This window comes from Camelina sativa, chromosome 14 (genome assembly GCF_030686135.1).
Source record: "Camelina sativa cultivar CO46 ecotype springtype chromosome 14, ASM3068613v1".
Classification (NCBI taxonomy): domain Eukaryota; kingdom Viridiplantae; phylum Streptophyta; class Magnoliopsida; order Brassicales; family Brassicaceae; genus Camelina; species Camelina sativa.
Genome location: NC_141893.1, coordinates 411,500 through 427,673, shown reverse-complemented (window position 1 = coordinate 427,673; position 16,174 = coordinate 411,500). Strand labels below are relative to the sequence as shown.

At 38.5% G+C, this 16,174-nt stretch overlaps 5 protein-coding genes and 1 long non-coding RNA gene across 7 annotated transcripts; 3 read left to right on the top strand and 3 right to left on the bottom strand.

Annotated features, from left to right (window-relative positions):
• Positions 1 to 896: 896 nt before the first annotated feature.
• On the bottom strand, positions 897 to 2,815 carry LOC104738675 (cytochrome P450 78A6). Its single transcript, XM_010458856.3, has 2 exons — positions 1,686 to 2,815; positions 897 to 1,543 (listed from the first exon to the last, which is right to left on the bottom strand). The coding sequence occupies exons 1-2, from the start codon at positions 2,679 to 2,681 to the stop codon at positions 917 to 919; spliced, it is 1,623 nt and encodes a 540-aa protein (XP_010457158.1). The 5' UTR covers positions 2,682 to 2,815; the 3' UTR covers positions 897 to 916.
• A 1,925-nt stretch (positions 2,816 to 4,740) lies between these two features.
• On the bottom strand, positions 4,741 to 6,752 carry LOC104738673 (ras-related protein RABA3-like). Its single transcript, XM_010458855.2, has 2 exons — positions 6,086 to 6,752; positions 4,741 to 5,444 (listed from the first exon to the last, which is right to left on the bottom strand). The coding sequence occupies exons 1-2, from the start codon at positions 6,349 to 6,351 to the stop codon at positions 4,991 to 4,993; spliced, it is 720 nt and encodes a 239-aa protein (XP_010457157.1). The 5' UTR covers positions 6,352 to 6,752; the 3' UTR covers positions 4,741 to 4,990.
• Positions 6,753 to 8,158: 1,406 nt separating this feature from the next.
• Positions 8,159 to 10,618, top strand: LOC147927710 (uncharacterized). The gene has a single exon (XM_087484491.1). The coding sequence runs from the start codon at positions 8,875 to 8,877 to the stop codon at positions 10,357 to 10,359; it is 1,485 nt and encodes a 494-aa protein (XP_087340617.1). The 5' UTR covers positions 8,159 to 8,874; the 3' UTR covers positions 10,360 to 10,618.
• A 17-nt stretch (positions 10,619 to 10,635) lies between these two features.
• Positions 10,636 to 11,782, top strand: LOC104738671 (DNA-directed RNA polymerase III subunit RPC10). 2 transcript variants are annotated; one of them, XM_010458852.2, is made up of 4 exons: positions 10,636 to 10,790; positions 10,895 to 11,019; positions 11,130 to 11,220; positions 11,461 to 11,782. In XM_010458852.2, the coding sequence occupies exons 2-4, from the start codon at positions 10,915 to 10,917 to the stop codon at positions 11,583 to 11,585; spliced, it is 321 nt and encodes a 106-aa protein (XP_010457154.1). In that variant the 5' UTR covers positions 10,636 to 10,790; positions 10,895 to 10,914; the 3' UTR covers positions 11,586 to 11,782. The 2 variants fall into 2 exon arrangements, with proteins under 2 accessions (XP_010457154.1, XP_087340618.1); XM_087484492.1 differs by having other exon boundaries at positions 10,701 to 10,807.
• On the bottom strand, positions 11,675 to 15,763 carry LOC147927709 (uncharacterized). The gene is made up of 3 exons (XR_015580046.1): positions 15,416 to 15,763; positions 13,048 to 15,311; positions 11,675 to 12,970 (listed from the first exon to the last, which is right to left on the bottom strand). It is a non-coding gene; the product is annotated as an uncharacterized LOC147927709 (long non-coding RNA).
• Positions 11,901 to 15,898, top strand: LOC104738672 (bifunctional fucokinase/GDP-fucose pyrophosphorylase). The gene is made up of 7 exons (XM_087484490.1): positions 11,901 to 12,260; positions 12,382 to 12,634; positions 12,808 to 13,172; positions 13,274 to 13,400; positions 13,495 to 14,505; positions 14,576 to 15,294; positions 15,401 to 15,898. Exons 1-7 carry the CDS (start codon positions 11,922 to 11,924, stop codon positions 15,791 to 15,793), a joined length of 3,207 nt encoding a protein of 1,068 aa, XP_087340616.1. The 5' UTR covers positions 11,901 to 11,921; the 3' UTR covers positions 15,794 to 15,898.
• The last annotated feature ends 276 nt before the right edge of the window (positions 15,899 to 16,174 follow it).

Below are 16,174 nucleotides of genomic sequence, written 5' to 3'. Positions count from 1 at the left end.
ATATATGTAAGAACACTGATACATTGGTCAACAAGTAAATAAAAAATAATATGTTTTAACTTTTCATAAGTCCATCACACAAGTTAGTGACATCATGTTAATAAACAGTCAGAAACCAGTCAGAAACACTAACCGAGTCGAACACTCCACGACGATACAGATTGATATAATGCAAAAGCTTTAATCTAATACTTCATTATATGATATAAAATCGTTATGTCGCTTGACCGACTTCTTCATAAGAAATTTCGCAGCAAATTAAGGATGTCCAAACAATTTGGAGTAATATATAATTAGTTTTGGAGAATGTTATTCCGTTAATCGTTTCAACACGCGATATATATATATATATATATATATATATATATATATATATATATATATATATAGTAATTTAAGTGGAATGATTCCTAGGATAATAGTTAATTGATTTTAAAGATAACTAGAGTTAAGTAATTTACATATTTCCAACATTTTTGGACTTTCTTATACCTATTTTTACATTAAAATATTTTTTATCTCTATTAAATATAGTGAGATAATTTATATAACTTGTATGACAAACATTTGAACAAAAATAAATAAATAATTGTTCCAGACATATCACTCGAGCCGAAACCATCACTAATTTACCGCTGAGATCATCATATAGCATATCAATTAAGCACATCACGCGCATGGTTATAGTTTACCATGTTTTTTTTTAATAATTGATTGATAATATATTCATGAAACATACGATATATTTATTTTACATAAGACAGATACATTCATATTTTGATCTTTTAATCAATAATAGGCGAATATACTTCGCTCTATAGGATACATATATATTTTTTTTACTTGAAGGTTTATTTAAATATACATCATTTTAATTACCAATAATGAAACATCCATGCACTGACCAAACCCAAGCTTACATCATCGTACGCCTCGGGTTTACGTTAACGGTAAGAGGACAAGCCATCTCGCACGAGAGCCTCAAAACCTCCGAGAAGTCTAGAGGGTTAGCCTCGACGCTAGGAAGCCACTCAAACTCATGCAAGAGCGTTGCAACCCAAAACGACACTGTCGCAAGTCCTAAATTCTTTCCAGGGCAAACCCTCTTGCCCGACCCGAACGGTGCCAGCCTCAGATCCGACCCGAAAACAGAGAATTCAGCTTCACCCTCTTTAGCCACGAACCTCTCAGGTTTAAACTCTAAAGGATTCTCCCACACGTGCGGGTCACGTGCTATAGCCCACATGTTAACCATGGCGGTGGTCCCAGCTGGAACGTGATATCCGTCTACGGTGGTGTCTGTTATAGAGAGGCGTGCCCACGAAAGAAGTGGCCCCGGTGGGTGCAGCCTCAACACTTCTTTGATCATAGCCGTTAGATACGTTAGAGATGGAAGGTCGGACTCATCAACGGTTCTGGACCTGCCAACGACTCGGTCAAGCTCTTCATGGACCGTTGATTGAACGTTGGGATGCATCACAATCCTCGCTAGCACCCACTCGATCAGAACTGCCACAGTGTCCGTTCCCCTAAATATCATTTCCTAACGGACCAACAAAAAAAATGTTATAGAGAAATTTCATAACACAATCCTTCAAATATTGAGCTTCTAAAAAAACACTTAAAATAAATTAAATAAGTAGTTTTATGGATTGAATAATTAATGATTGATAGAAAATACTCACCCAAAGAACAGCAACCATGTCGGATTCTGATAATTTTTCGGAACCTTGAAGAGAATGTAACACGTCAAGAAAGTTACCCGTGGCAGCACGGTGTTCATGAATGATTCGGCTCAATAACAGGCTCACTTTCGGTACGAGCTTGGAGCACCTAAACCGGATTTGTTGGAAATCTAAACCAGCTAACCAAGGAAGATGGTCGGTCCAATTTAGCGTACCGAGAAGATCGTATCCTTCTTCCACCAAAGCCTTTAAGCATTCCGATTCGACGTTATCATGAGACTCCAACTCATACTCTCTTCCAAAAACCAACCCCATCATGTTACACAGCGACGCTGTTTTGAGCAAATCCCGCACTACAAACGCGGATTTAGCGTTACGTGCAAACGCATTCACCATCTGAGTCACGATCACTCGTCTCTGTTCCTCCGAGCGTTTGATTTGCTTTGGGTTGAAAAGATGGTTCGAGCCTAACCGACGCAGAGTACGCCAGTAAGTACCATTGGGAGCAAATCCCATGGCTCGGTTAAACATCAAACCGTAAGCGGTTTCGTCAACTGGCCGGTCTGCAAAAACCGAACTGTTAAGTATTTCCTTTGCCACATCAGGATGACACGTCACCACCACCTTAGTATCACCGAGACTAAACGCCATGAGCCGCTTGGCGTTACTTATCTCAGCAACTGACGCTATGCGCTGATGAGCCACGTGGCTTGACCTTAGGCTCATGCTTCCCACAAGTGGATATCCTCTAGGACCGGGAATGAGATTCTTGGATTTTCGATTATAGCCGAGAGAGATAAACCGGCGAGTGAAGAAGTATTTTCCCCAAGCCGGTCCACCCGGGATAGACCAAAATAGGATGGTTAACGTAAACCAAGTGATAGCTACGGAGACAAGGAGGGAAGCGAAATGTTCTTGCATGAAAATATTGAATTTTGATGCAAGAGCAAATACCCACAAATTTTCAATTTCGGTTCTCATATTCAGAGAAAACATTATGGATAGGATAAAATGTTATTTTGTTTTTGTGTGTGACTTTTTTTCCGTTTAAAGGTTGTGATATAAGTTTGGGTCTTTGTGAGGCTTTAAATAGACGTACAAGATATGAAGATCTTAGCCAATTGCAAAACAGAGAATACTTGACATTTTAAATATTTATTTCAAAGTTATTTGTTGGTGCTCATGGGCATATGCTAACAGCCCAATATTCGCTCGTGGTCATCTATATGTATATGTCATGACATGTTTGGTACACTCAAATTACTATATGCCTTTATATAGAACTTTGATTTAAATAAACACGAAGTATTGAAGATTCTAATTACATCTGTCTCATCTGTTTCAATTCTCATTAAAATAGTCTATGAATATTACTATCGTCTTATGTTATGGTCCTCTTTTTATTATTATTATTAGTTTTCTATTTCTTATACCTTTCTAAGCAAACGCATACGTAAGCAATTTCCATGTATAATAGTATGGTTTATATATGATGATTTTTATATCGTAATGAGTATATATGCATCTTAGTAAAGTAATTTTCATATCTAAACGTAGTGCTTAATTAACAAAACAATATAAAATACTATGTATACGGAATTACTATTATTTTCAAAGATGCCATTTTCTGATGAGTCTCGTAGCAAGTTGTGAATGTGCGACTTTTCTTCTGCAAATTGCTCCCCATTTGACTTTTCCTTTTGCTAGTCAACGACCTTTTCCTTTCACTTATCTACTTTTATGTATAGTTTTTTTTTTTGGTTTTAATGTTAAGATTTCATTCCAAATAAGAGTTACAAGCTAAGCTACTGTTACAAAAGGTACCCATCATCATAGGAACAAGAGACAGAAACTATTTACATCAAAACGATACATGAGAGAAGTAAACAAGTAGGAGAGAAGATTGCAAGGTTGGGCCCGTGAAGGAGAGGAGTCTATCCCGCATGGAGCGATCAATGGCGAGCCGTAGTGCAGAGGAGGTAGAGGAGACAGTGGCGAAGATCCTAGAATTGCGTTCCTTCCAGACATGATACACCACCGAGGATAACAGGAGCTTGAGGATGGCGGCTATATGTATAGTTTCCAGACTTTAGATATGTTTTTTCCACCCAACAATATAATTTTAGATTAGATAGAAGAAAATTTAACATGTAATTTTCGTCGTAAATAACACATAGCTACTACTACTATCAAGGCTAACTCTGACTTTTTTAATGGCCTCGAGCTCCCAGATAAAATATTTATAGAAAAGATCGTCAAAATCTTTCTATTTAAGAAAATAACTTAATAACACGACCACCAAATTTCAATATAAACAATATTCTAACCCAGAATCCAAACCTCTTCTTATACTCAAAACTGGTCTTAGTTACTGTTTTCATTTATCTATGACTAAAAACAGCTAAGATAATTAGTCTTAACTTTGATAATATGTATCGTTTTTTTGAAATATATAAAAATTCCGAAGAACTGACTAATTTGCATTGTTGTTGCAAGAATCTTTCTTTTGCTAATAGACATTAAACTAATCAGTAACTTTACACACAACTAATGCAGAGGTATCAGCATACAATGTAAATATTGATGTGCTATGTGTTATATATTTGATTTTATAATAAAAACCCATTTTTTAGGTCATGAGAGAATAAGCGAATTTCTGATTGGAGCACTTCAAATTATTCGGTTGCATGCAAAAAAAAAAAAAATAGAATCATATCTTCCGTTGGATTTGGATTATATTCCAGATTCTAACGTGACACTCACAGTTGATGTCACGAAAATTATTATGAAAATATCTGCTTATATTGTGAACGTAAAGTAATTCTGATACAAATCATAACACTTGTTATCTTAGACAAATCATAACACATAGTGATTGTGATCCCATATTTACCACTAGCTAGAACAAGTAAAAAGAACATTACATCGGAACACAGTTTTGTTTCATTGATCCCTAAAACGGTCCATTAACATATTTTTGACAAGTATATCATTTATTCATTTTTTTCTGCTACAGTCTTTTCGTCGCCAACCTAACCATAAGGTTGGACAGGAATGGTTCCAAATTTTTGATTGAATAGATCTCCTTAGGATTTGACAGTACAAAAGAATCTGAATTTGTATACATGAGAATGTCAAAGACGACAGAGAGATTACGAATGAGACACATGAGTAGAGCTTTTGACAATGATAAGCACCAACCACCTGTAATATGGAAAAAGGCCAAATAATCGTATATGGGCTTAAAATAAAGCCCAATAATTGGCTCTATAATGTTCTTGATTTTATGGCCCATTAATCAAAACTCAACACGAGCACGACGAAGCTTGTTCCTTGTTGATCTTGCTAACCTCAAGATCCGAACCAGAGATCACATCAATCCTCGAACCGTGAAGCTTCACGGTGGCTGCACCGTCAGATTCTAGTCCTTTTCTTGACACAGCAACGCGGCTGAAAATCTCCTCGAGTAAACGGAAAAAAGCGTCGTCGACGTTTCCGCCGCTTAGTGCCGAGACTTCCGAGAAAAAAAGCCGTTGGGTCTCGGCGAGTTCGACGGCGTCCTCCGTTGGAACGGCACGTTTATCATCGGCGAGATCGGCTTTGTTTCCAACGAGCATGATGACGGCGGAATCGTCGGCGTGAGCACGTAATTCCTCAACCCAACGTGCCACGTGGTCGAATGAGAAGCGTTTGGTAATGTCGTAAACCACCATCGCACCTAACGCGCCTCTGTAATACGCGCTCGTCACTGCTCTGTATCTGATCGCCGGAAAACGCCATAAATAATTAAAAAAACAAATATTTTTTTTTCAGTTGAATAAAATTATACCTAAACAAAAACACGCATTGCAGACCAAATCAAGAAAACAAACGACTATTCAAATCCATAAAATTATAAATATCTTGATCGAAACGAAGTTCAACTTTAGGTAGTATTATAACATTTAATTTGTATCCAAATCTGAGATTAAGCTATAAATAATGGTGTCAGTGTTAAATATTTATGGATAGACAATATATTAAATGAAAGTTTTGTATGGGTTACCCGAGAATACAATATTTGACTTATGCAGGAAAGTTTTCGGGGAGTTATTGTATTCGCAAAAATAGACAAAAGCAAAAATATAGAAAAGAAATATGACACTGTATTAACCAAATCAAGAACACCCACACCATTGGTTATTCAAATCCATATGCCATTCTTATTTTTTTTTAAAAACATATAGTATTAAACAATTATGTATAGTTCAGACAGAAAATCAAATCAGCCATATCGACAATTATCGTGATCCAAGAAAACGAAACTCTACATTAATAAGTTGAATCCAAAAGTGAGATTCAGCTTCGATAAAATATATAAAGAATGATCAATGTGTGTAATAGAGTAAAGATATTAATACCTTTCTTGACCGGCGGTGTCCCAGATCTGAGCTTTAACGAGTTTGCCCTGAAGAGTGATGGTCCTTGTCTGAAACTCGACACCAATGGTTGATTTTGAATCATAACAGAACTCGTTCTGTGTAAAACGTGAGAGGAGCTGCGTTTTCCCGACGGCAGAATCTCCAATGACCACCAACTTGAACACGTAATCGATCTTTTCCGGCAGCGTCGGTCTCTTGACGTGTTTGTTATTCTCCGGCGACTCTCCGCTCATCTCTTCGTTCATTATTGCGTTGATGAATGAACCACGCAACAACAAACAAAAGAAAAAACTATAAAGTCTCTTTCGAGTAAAGTGGGAGTGAGTGAAACAGAGAGTAAGAGGGACAAAATGGTTTTTGAGTTATTTTTGTTTTTATGGTGGAGTACGAATAAACCGAACCGAATTTAAAATAATCAGAACCAAAATCCAATTCGGTAGACTGGTTAGAGATTCAAAATGTTACAAGAACAACAAATCATAACCAAACGAAACCGTAATTAAATCAAAACCAATCCTTCGAAATTTTGGTTTGGTTTTTAGTCGTCAACATGACCCAAACCGAGATTAATTTTAAATGTCCTAAAGTGTTGTTATAACGAAGACAGCAACAATGCTCTGGGCATTATTATAATTCGCTTTTATGTGATTTCTAAATGAATATATATATAGAATACTTATAGAGCTGTGAGCATGGACCGACACAATTTAAAACGTAATTATTTTGCTAAATCAATTGATTGATTCAACATGAAACCTACAATTTGTCTGGAGACCACCTAAAAAAGCTTTTATATGCTCCATGAATTGTTGTTGGTTGTTGTCTACTTCGACCTCATGTATGAATTTATTGCTTTTTTTTTTCTTCTTTCTTTTCTTATTGTTGCTGGAAATTAGAAATTAAATTTATTGGTTGTAGTATATGAGAATGATAAATCAATTATATAAACCATAGTTTGACCTATTTTAAAATATATGAAAAGTAATTCATAATCGATTATTGATTGATTGGACATTTTATGTACAATTGGATATGCAACTCTTTTTGAGCAAAAAAAGAAAGAAAGATATGCAACTCTTAAGTATAATTTGTCAATTATTTGTAAAATTTTAAATTGTTGTAATACACTTCGTTTATAACCACAAATTCACCATCGATCGTTAAAGTAATCTTATTAGAGTTTTAAGTGTTTTAGGTAATTTAGTTTTTTTCAGCATAAAACATTATATATGATATTATTTTAAAAAGTGATGTAAAAATATATGTTAATAAATATAAATAACAAAAATTAAAAATATATACTTATTTAATTTATATCAACAACATAAAAAATTTATAACTAAAATTTAAATAAACTTAATTAAAAATTAGAAAAAGGTAAAGTTCTAATCGTTACTACCAAGAGCGTTACTACCAAAAGCGTTTCCACCAGCAGCAAAATATTGGCGGTAATGGTCCATCATGGTTACATAATCTATCCTTGCGCTAAAGGGCAAAGTTCGCAGGAGCACGTGATGGTTACATAATCTATCCTTGCGCTAAAGGGCAAAGTTCGCAGGAGCACGTGAGTAGATGTACCACTGGGGTGAATAATAACTATTGGGAAATGCTTGTCCATGAGATTTAAAGAGTAAATCACAATAACCATTATCCCCTTCCAGCAATACCAGAACTCCCATTGCACCAATATCTTTGTGACCCTCAATCCAAGCGGAAATATATTTTATGATTACTTCATCTTCAGCTTGAGACTTTCTGCTACCGGCTTCTTCAACTATGACTCTTTCAGCTAACAGTCTCTTCACGACGGTTTGGGTGATCCGCCTCTCCTCTTTGATCCCTACGATTGGAATGATCCTCTTGATAGTACTGCAGAACGAATTTCTTCTGAGAAGATAGATAATGCTTGCAAAGAAGAATATGACATCGATATTGTTGTGTAGTTTTAGGTCTTCGTAATCTCAAGCGATAATTAAAAGAAGCTTCAAATGGGGAAAAAGTAAATAATATGAAATGAAAAACAAATAACCTGAAAAGGAAATGAACAATTCGAAACGAAAATCTCAAAAGAAAATAAAAAATATGAAATGAAAACGAACATTACAAACAAAAAACTTCAAAAATAAAAGAACAATACGAAACGAAAAACAAATAGATCGGCGCGTGAATTAGATCCTTCCGGCGCGTGAATTTCAATCGCCCCCAAAAAACTCTCTCTCGACTCAAACCTAGAACTCCGGCAATCTCAATTTCGGCGACGCCGCTACGACGCGAAGTCGTCGCCAACTACTCTCCTGTTTCTCACAGGCAAGCTTCCTCTCGTCCCTCGTCAAATGGGCCGGCGCATGAAGTTTGTTTCAGATTCATCTTCCATCGACATCGCCGCTCCAGATCCTCGATGGCCGTATCTGCATAGGTGGAGGCAGAATTCTTCTTTATCTACGGCGAATCATCTTCCTTTGTCATCGATGCAACCTTCAACTCTTGGACCAGTGCCGAAAATTGTTAGGTCTGCTTCACTCGACATCTTTACTTAATCTTCTCCGTCAGATTCAAACTCATCTGTCTCAGACGAGCCAATCAAACCAGTGGTGATTACTAGTCAGATAGCTGCTGTGGCTATCGACTTGTCGCCGAAAGAGTCTCAGTCTCATCATCCAGACTCTGCTTTGCCGCCATTTCAAGAACCCGTTAAAGGACCTGCGGAGCCATTGGCGGTTTCTTCTCCTTCTTCGTCGCCTCGACAAGGAGCTTGGGCTAAGCCTTTAATGATGCTTTCTCATCCAGAAACATCATTGATCTCTTCTGAGAATGCAGCCATTACTCCACCAAAGTATTGGCCGTCTTTGAAGGAAACTCAAGTCCAAAGTAAAGGGCTGCTAGGAAATGAGAAGCATGCTCGCTCTTTTAAGAATGTGTTGCAGGGCTCGCAAACTATGGTGGACAGAATGGAGGATGATCTCAGGTTTCCATGGGCGGCTAAGATGAATCCAGCTTCACGCAATCTCTACAGAGCAGTGGAGCCAGAATACTTACCGGATGGGACTCCTAAGGTTACTATACCGCAACATGTTCTATTAAAGGGACTAGAGAATCAGAAAGAGTACATAATAGGGCAGTTCTATAGATGCTTGCCTCCACCTGGTGGTCTAATATATGTTATCTTCAACAAGTTATGGGGAAGGAAATGCAGAATCACAATTAGGAAATTAGGAGATTCAAACTATCTCTTTCACATTCCGGATGAATCAACTAGGTCTTGGGTTCTTCAGAGGGGTCTTTGGCATGTTGATGATTGTTTGATGTTTGTAGCTTCTTGGACTCCACACGCATCTTTAGCTATCCCTGAGATCAAAACAATTCCTGTCTGGGTGACTCTAAAAAACATACCCAACATTCTCTACTCAATTCCTGGTATAAGTCATATAGCCTCTGGATTAGGTGCACCAATAGCAACCCATAAACCTATACTAGATCCATTTTTGATGGGTCAGGCCAAGATTTTGGTAGAGGTTGAGCTGAGCAAAGCCTTTCCAACTAAGATTGCTGCTGGTGATATAAATGGGTTTATTTCTATGGTGGAGGTAAAGTATGCTTGGTTACCCACTAATTGTAAGAATTGTGGGCAGTTGGGTCATAAAGAAAAGCGTTGCTTACAGTCTACATCAGTTCCTCAAGTGAATGTAGCTACAATTATTGAGTCATTTGTTGATGTGGTTGAAGGGCTTGTTAGTGAAAATGCTCCAAGTTTCGTTCCAGTTGTTACTCATGAGATTACTGCTCCTATTCAGATCTCAAGCATTGATGTACCAATTACTAATGGTTCTCTCTTAACAGCGGGAGATTCAATCACAACTTCACCAACTATTGTAGAAGAGCACATATTGTCAACAACTGTCTCAGTCACTGAGAATGTTTGTATTTCTAAAACTGGTCCAACAACTCCGTTATCCATTAAGTCTCCTATTCAAGAAACTGCTCATATCTCTTCAGTTATATCTCATGCTACTTTCCAAGGGGGAAGTAGTAAACAAGCTGAGATTAAATTTGGGTACAATCAGTTTGCCTCATTGAGTTCTACCGAAGGAGAAGAAGATTTGTCGGAATCAGAATCGGATAACGAAACTGAGCCGATGGATCTAATGACTCCTACAGGTAAAAGAATTCTTCGAGAAAGACCGGTTAAACCATCAGCAAAAGTTAAAGAAACTCTTAGTTATAGAGGTCGTGGGAGACTAGGTGGTCGTGGCTAGTGGTTTACATTATCTTATGCTTAAGTCAATCGAAGCGGTTCATTCGATTGTATGTATGCATCTTTTGCATCCCGTTTTCTAGCACTTAAGTATTTTTGTAATCTGTATGACTTATGTTATGGTTCTTCTTAGTAAAAACGGTTTTTAGAAAAAAAAAAAAAAAAAAAAAAACAAATAGATCAAAGGATATAATCTGTAAAATAGACGACTTTATTTATTATAATAATTGATCTGTAATGTGATCATTTTAATACTGTAATATCTTTCGCATGAATTGGGCCTTTTTTAGCCAGACGAGATAACAACCTTAATAAATAAGCCCAATAAAAAGAGAGACTTTCGTCCCCTTATTCTGTGTAACGGCGACACACAGTCTTGAGAGCAAAAGCGGCGGCTAGGCGACGGTGGTTTTTTTTTTTCTTTTACCGGAGGTAATTCAGAAAACAAAGTATTCGAAAACACCCTTTATATCTTTCTCAATGAATCTATCAGTGTTGTAGTTTTGCGAATTGATTTTTAAGACTTTTTTTTACAGAGAATTGATCGGTGAGAAAGATGGAGTTTTGTCCGACGTGTGGGAACTTGCTGCGTTACGAGGGTGGTGGCAATTCCAGATTCTTCTGTTCCACTTGTCCATACGTCGCCTACATCGAAAGACAGGTTTTTTATTTTTCTTCTTCTTCCTTTAACCTTTTTTCCCCAAGAAAAAAAAAAAAAAAACCCTTTTTAAAAATATATCAGTTCTTCTTGTCTTTGGAATTTTTTGTCAGGTGGAGATAAAGAAGAAGCAACTTCTGGTTAAGAAAGCCATTGAACCTGTTGTGTCTAAAGAAGATATACCGACAGAAGCCGAAACCGAAGGTATTCCGCGTCTCTTGTTGTCTTCTTATTCTGATTCTAGGACATGCTCTGCTACACTAGTTAATTAAAACATGGTAATAAGATTTAGGGCTTAAGAATGTAACAGCGTCGGTCGGTTGTGACTTGACTTCCAGAAGGGGGTTCAGGGCGTTGGTTTAAGAATTACACTTGCTATTGCTATCTAGACTAGAGTCTCTTGTTTCCGTATGTTTCTCATTGCGGATTTGGTTTGTTGATCAGCTCCATGCCCAAGGTGCGGCCACGACAAGGCATACTTCAAATCAATGCAGATTCGTTCAGCTGATGAGCCAGAATCAAGATTTTATAGATGCTTGAAGTGCGAGTTCACTTGGCGTGAAGAATGATAATGATGATCATTATTCCACCTCTGTGCTTATTTTATTTTTTACTTATGCTATCTTCTTTGAGTCTGTTTTATTTACCTCATTGGCAATGTTGAAGATCCTCTTTCCTGTAATTTAAAGCAATCGGATATTACATACATTTCGACTGTGAAAAGTTTTGATCTTTTTGGAAGTAGAAAGATTTGAGAGAATATTCATTTGGTTTGTGTTTCCAGATCCACACGACAACGTATTGATTGCATTTAGTCTTTGACTTTGACCCGATCCGTCTGGTCTGTTATAAAACTTCGTCTTCTTCCTCTGTCCACTAAACCTCCAGATTTCATTTTTTTCATAATGTCTTCTGGATTCTCGAAAACTAAGCAGAGGAAAAAAGCTGACTTAGCCACGCTTTTGCGCAAGTCATGGTACCATTTAAGGCTTTCGGTGCGCCATCCCACTAGGGTCCCGACTTGGGATGCGATCGTTCTCACGGCGGCCAGTCCTGAACAGGCTGAGCTGTACGAGTGGCAGCTCCGGCGAGCGAAACGGATGGGACGAATAGCTAGCTCCACTGTTACTTTGGCTGTTCCTGATCCAGATGGCAAGCGGATCGGGTCTGGTGCTGCCACTCTTAACGCCATTCATGCTCTCGCTCTCCATTATGAGAAATTAGGTTTCAATCCTGGTCCCGAGGTAAATTCTGCTTTCTCAATGATTAGTAGTAGTTCTGGAAGGTTTAGCATTGTGCAATAAACTCTCTTTGTTTCTCAATTTTCTGTTTGTTTGATTTGTCGGTTATGTTGATGTTCATCAGGTGGAAGCTGCAAATGGTACTTGTCCTACGGAGTCCTCTCCAAAGTCTTGGGTTAGATTCCTCTCTGAAAAGCATGTACTGATGCTTCATGCTGGAGGTGATTCCAAAAGGGTTCCATGGGCAAATCCTATGGGGAAAGTGTTCCTCCCACTTCCTTATCTTGCAGCTGATGATGCTGATGGTCCTGTTCCTCTCCTTTTTGATCATATACTGGCAATAGCTTCTTGTGCAAGACAGGCTTTCAGAGATGAAGGTAAATTTCCATACTTTAAAGTGACATATTCAAATGTTCTCTCGTTCCCCATCATGCATTTTGGCGTTTAAGCTAAATAAAACAGAGAAAAGTGTGTGTTTTGTCGTGTAATATTTATTACCTATTTTTAAGGGTTGTCTGGAGGCTGATCTTAACCTTTTCAACATATGCAGGTGGTTTATTCATTATGACTGGAGATGTCCTCCCTTGTTTTGATGCATTTAAAATGACTCTCCCTGAAGACGCAGCTTCCATTGTTACTGTGCCTATCACTCTTGATATTGCTTCCAATCATGGTGTCATTGTCACATCCAAATCTGAGTCCCGTGCTGAAGGCTGTATTGTCAGTTTAGTAAATGATCTTCTGCAGAAGCCTACAGTAGAGGAGCTTGTCAAGAAAGATGCAATCTTACATGATGGACGGACGCTTCTTGACACTGGGATAATATCTGCAAGGGGGAGAGCATGGTTGGACCTGGTCGCTCTTGGATGCTCATCCCAACCCATGATCTCAGAGCTTCTAGGCAGTAAAAAGGAGGTAGCTTTCTCATATTTATGCTGCTTGTTCATTAAAAGACCTTGTCCTTGGAAATGTATTGGCTTCTTACAGATATGTGGTAATGGAATGGTATCTGGCAGATGAGTTTGTATGAAGATTTGGTGGCTGCATGGGTTCCTTCAAGACATGATTGGCTGCGAACCAGGCCTTTGGGTGAACTTCTTATCAACAGTCTGGGGAGGCAAAAGATTTACAGCTACTGCACTTGTATGTTTGTACTGATCCCAAGACTAGCTAAACTGAGAAATTTTTTGATTGCATTGGGTTACTTTTCTAATTCCTTTGTATCATCTTGTGTCAGATGATTTGCAGTTTTTGCATTTTGGCACATCAAGTGAAGTACTGGATCACTTAAGCGGAGATGCTTCAGGAATTGTAGGTCGAAGACACCTATGTTCCATCCCTGCAACTACGGTTTCAGATATTGCAGCGTCTTCTGTTATATTGTCTAGTGAAATTGCACCTGGTGTCTCCATTGGTGAAGATTCACTTATCTATGATTCAACAGTTTCTGGTGCCGTACAGATTGGCTCACAGTCCATAGTTGTGGGTATTCACATCCCAAGCGAAGATCTTGGAACTCCAGAGAGTTTCAGGTTCATGCTTCCGGATAGGCATTGTCTTTGGGAGGTCCCGCTGGTGGGACATAAGGAGAGAGTAATTGTGTATTGTGGTCTCCATGATAATCCAAAGAACTCAATATATAAAGATGGAACCTTTTGTGGTAAACCTTTGGAGAAAGTACTGTTTGATCTTGGCATTGAGGAAAACGATCTCTGGAACTCGTATGCTGAACAAGACAGATGTTTGTGGAATGCAAAGTTGTTCCCGATCCTCACTTATAGTGAAATGCTGAAGTTGGCGTCGTGGTTGATGGGTTTAGATGATAGTAGAAACAAGGAGAAGATTACCTTGTGGAGAAGCTCACAACGTGTAAGCTTAGAAGAGTTGCACGGCTCAATAAACTTTCCTGAGATGTGCAATGGTTCCAGCAATCATCAAGCTGATCTTGCGGCTGGAATCGCTAAGGCATGTATGAACTATGGTATGCTTGGGCGAAATTTTTCTCAGTTGTGCCATGAGATTTTACAGAAAGAGTCATTAGGACTGGAGATATGCAAGAATTTTCTGGATCAATGTCCCAAATTTCAGGAGCAAAACTCCAAAATTCTTCCAAAGAGTCGGGCATATCAGGTAGAAGTTGATCTTCTTCGAGCATGTGGGGATGAGGCAAAAGCTATAGACTTGGAACATAAAGTCTGGGGAGCAGTTGCAGAAGAGACTGCTTCAGCTGTGAGATATGGTTTTAAAGGTAAAACCTTGCTTTGCAATACTTTTCTTTGACAGATAAACCTGGATTAACTCTTTTATTTGTTCTCCAGAGCATCTGTTGGAATCAAGCGGCAAGCCCCATACCGAGAATCATATTTCAAATCTGGATCGAGTTTTTCAACCAAGAAGGACAAAAGTTGAACTACCAGTTCGAGTAGATTTTGTAGGAGGTTGGAGTGATACACCTCCATGGAGTTTAGAGCGTGCAGGTTGTGTCCTGAACATGGCTATAACCTTGGAAGGTTCACTTCCAATTGGCACAATCATTGAAACAACAAATCAGGCTGGAATCTCAATCCAAGACGATGCTGGAAACGAGCTACACATCGAGGATCCGATAAGCATCAAGACACCATTTGAAATCAATGATCCATTCAGGCTTGTTAAATCTGCTCTCTTGGTAACCGGCATTGTCGAAGAAAACTTTGGCAAGTCCACAGGATTAGCAATAAATACATGGGCCAATGTACCTCGTGGCAGTGGACTAGGAACCTCTAGCATTCTAGCTGCAGCGGTTGTGAAAGGACTTCTTCAAATATCCGATGGAGATGAGAGCAATGAAAACGTTGCAAGGCTCGTCTTGGTTCTGGAGCAACTCATGGGTACTGGAGGTGGCTGGCAAGATCAGATCGGTGGGTTATACCCAGGAGTAAAATTCACTTCAAGTTTTCCAGGAATTCCTCTGCGTCTTCAAGTCGTTCCTTTACTCGCCTCACCACAGCTAATCACAGAGTTGGAGCAACGTCTCCTCATTGTTTTCACCGGTCAAGTAAGTGACAACAACAACTGAGAGGAAAAAGAGTATTATTATGTTAGCTACAAAAAAAATCATGCAGTTACAACAGTCTCATTCATTCATGACTTTATTGAAACAGGTCAGGCTTGCTCACCAGGTCCTACACAAAGTTGTAACAAGGTATCTGCAAAGAGATAATCTCTTGATTTCAAGCATCAAGCGGTTGACCGAACTGGCAAAATCAGGGAGAGAAGCGTTAATGAACTGTGAAGTGGATGAGCTAGGGGAGATAATGTCAGAAGCATGGAGGTTGCATCAAGAGCTCGATCCGTATTGCAGCAATGAGTTTGTGGATAAGCTTTTCGCGTTTTCACAACCTTATAGCTCAGGTTTCAAGCTTGTAGGTGCAGGTGGTGGAGGATTCTCTCTTATATTGGCTAAGGACATAGAAAAAGCAAAGGAGTTAAGAGAGAGACTGGAACAACATCCAGAGTTTGATGTCAAAATTTACAATTGGACCATCTGTAATTAATATTATCAGTGTCATCTTTGTTTCCTTTGTGTTGTAACGCCTTGTTATTGATTTGTTTTTTTGGTTGAACCGTTCGAAAAGAAATAAAGAAAATTATACGTTAAAGATGTTTTATTAGATAAAGTTGGATGCTTTCAGAAACGAAATCGAATTTGACAGACAAATAAAGCAGAAGAATCCGAGGGAAGCCTAAACGACGTCGTCGCTGCTACAAAATCCTTTGCTTGACCAGCTTGACCAAAGTCGTTCGCTTCTTGGCTTCTTTTGCTTTTGGGTTGGTTACTTCATAGTTCAACCACCAAGTTATGAAATGACCACATTACCCTCGCCTGGAATCAAGGTCAAAAGGCCCCGGATAATTAGCGATTCGTCATCGATATA

Bases quoted from the DNA above. Each gene is read 5' to 3' on its own strand.
- LOC147927710 (XM_087484491.1), top strand. From the start codon at position 8,875: ATGATGCTTTCTCATCCAGAAACATCATTGATCTCTTCTGAGAATGCA.
- LOC104738672 (XM_087484490.1), top strand. From the start codon at position 11,922: ATGTCTTCTGGATTCTCGAAAACTAAGCAGAGGAAAAAAGCTGACTTA. The intron at 14,506-14,575 runs GTAAAACCTTGC...TTTGTTCTCCAG, and splicing joins TGTGAGATATGGTTTTAAAG to AGCATCTGTTGGAATCAAGC. The intron at 15,295-15,400 runs GTAAGTGACAAC...TTATTGAAACAG, and splicing joins TCATTGTTTTCACCGGTCAA to GTCAGGCTTGCTCACCAGGT.
- LOC104738675 (XM_010458856.3), bottom strand. From the start codon at position 2,681: ATGTTTTCTCTGAATATGAGAACCGAAATTGAAAATTTGTGGGTATTT. The intron at 1,544-1,685 runs GTGAGTATTTTC...TTGGTCCGTTAG, and splicing joins ACATGGTTGCTGTTCTTTGG to GAAATGATATTTAGGGGAAC.
- LOC104738673 (XM_010458855.2), bottom strand. From the start codon at position 6,351: ATGAACGAAGAGATGAGCGGAGAGTCGCCGGAGAATAACAAACACGTC. The intron at 5,445-6,085 runs GTATTAATATCT...TCCGGCGATCAG, and splicing joins GACACCGCCGGTCAAGAAAG to ATACAGAGCAGTGACGAGCG.
- LOC104738671 (XM_010458852.2), top strand. From the start codon at position 10,915: ATGGAGTTTTGTCCGACGTGTGGGAACTTGCTGCGTTACGAGGGTGGT. The intron at 11,020-11,129 runs GTTTTTTATTTT...ATTTTTTGTCAG, and splicing joins TCGCCTACATCGAAAGACAG to GTGGAGATAAAGAAGAAGCA. The intron at 11,221-11,460 runs GTATTCCGCGTC...TTTGTTGATCAG, and splicing joins GACAGAAGCCGAAACCGAAG to CTCCATGCCCAAGGTGCGGC.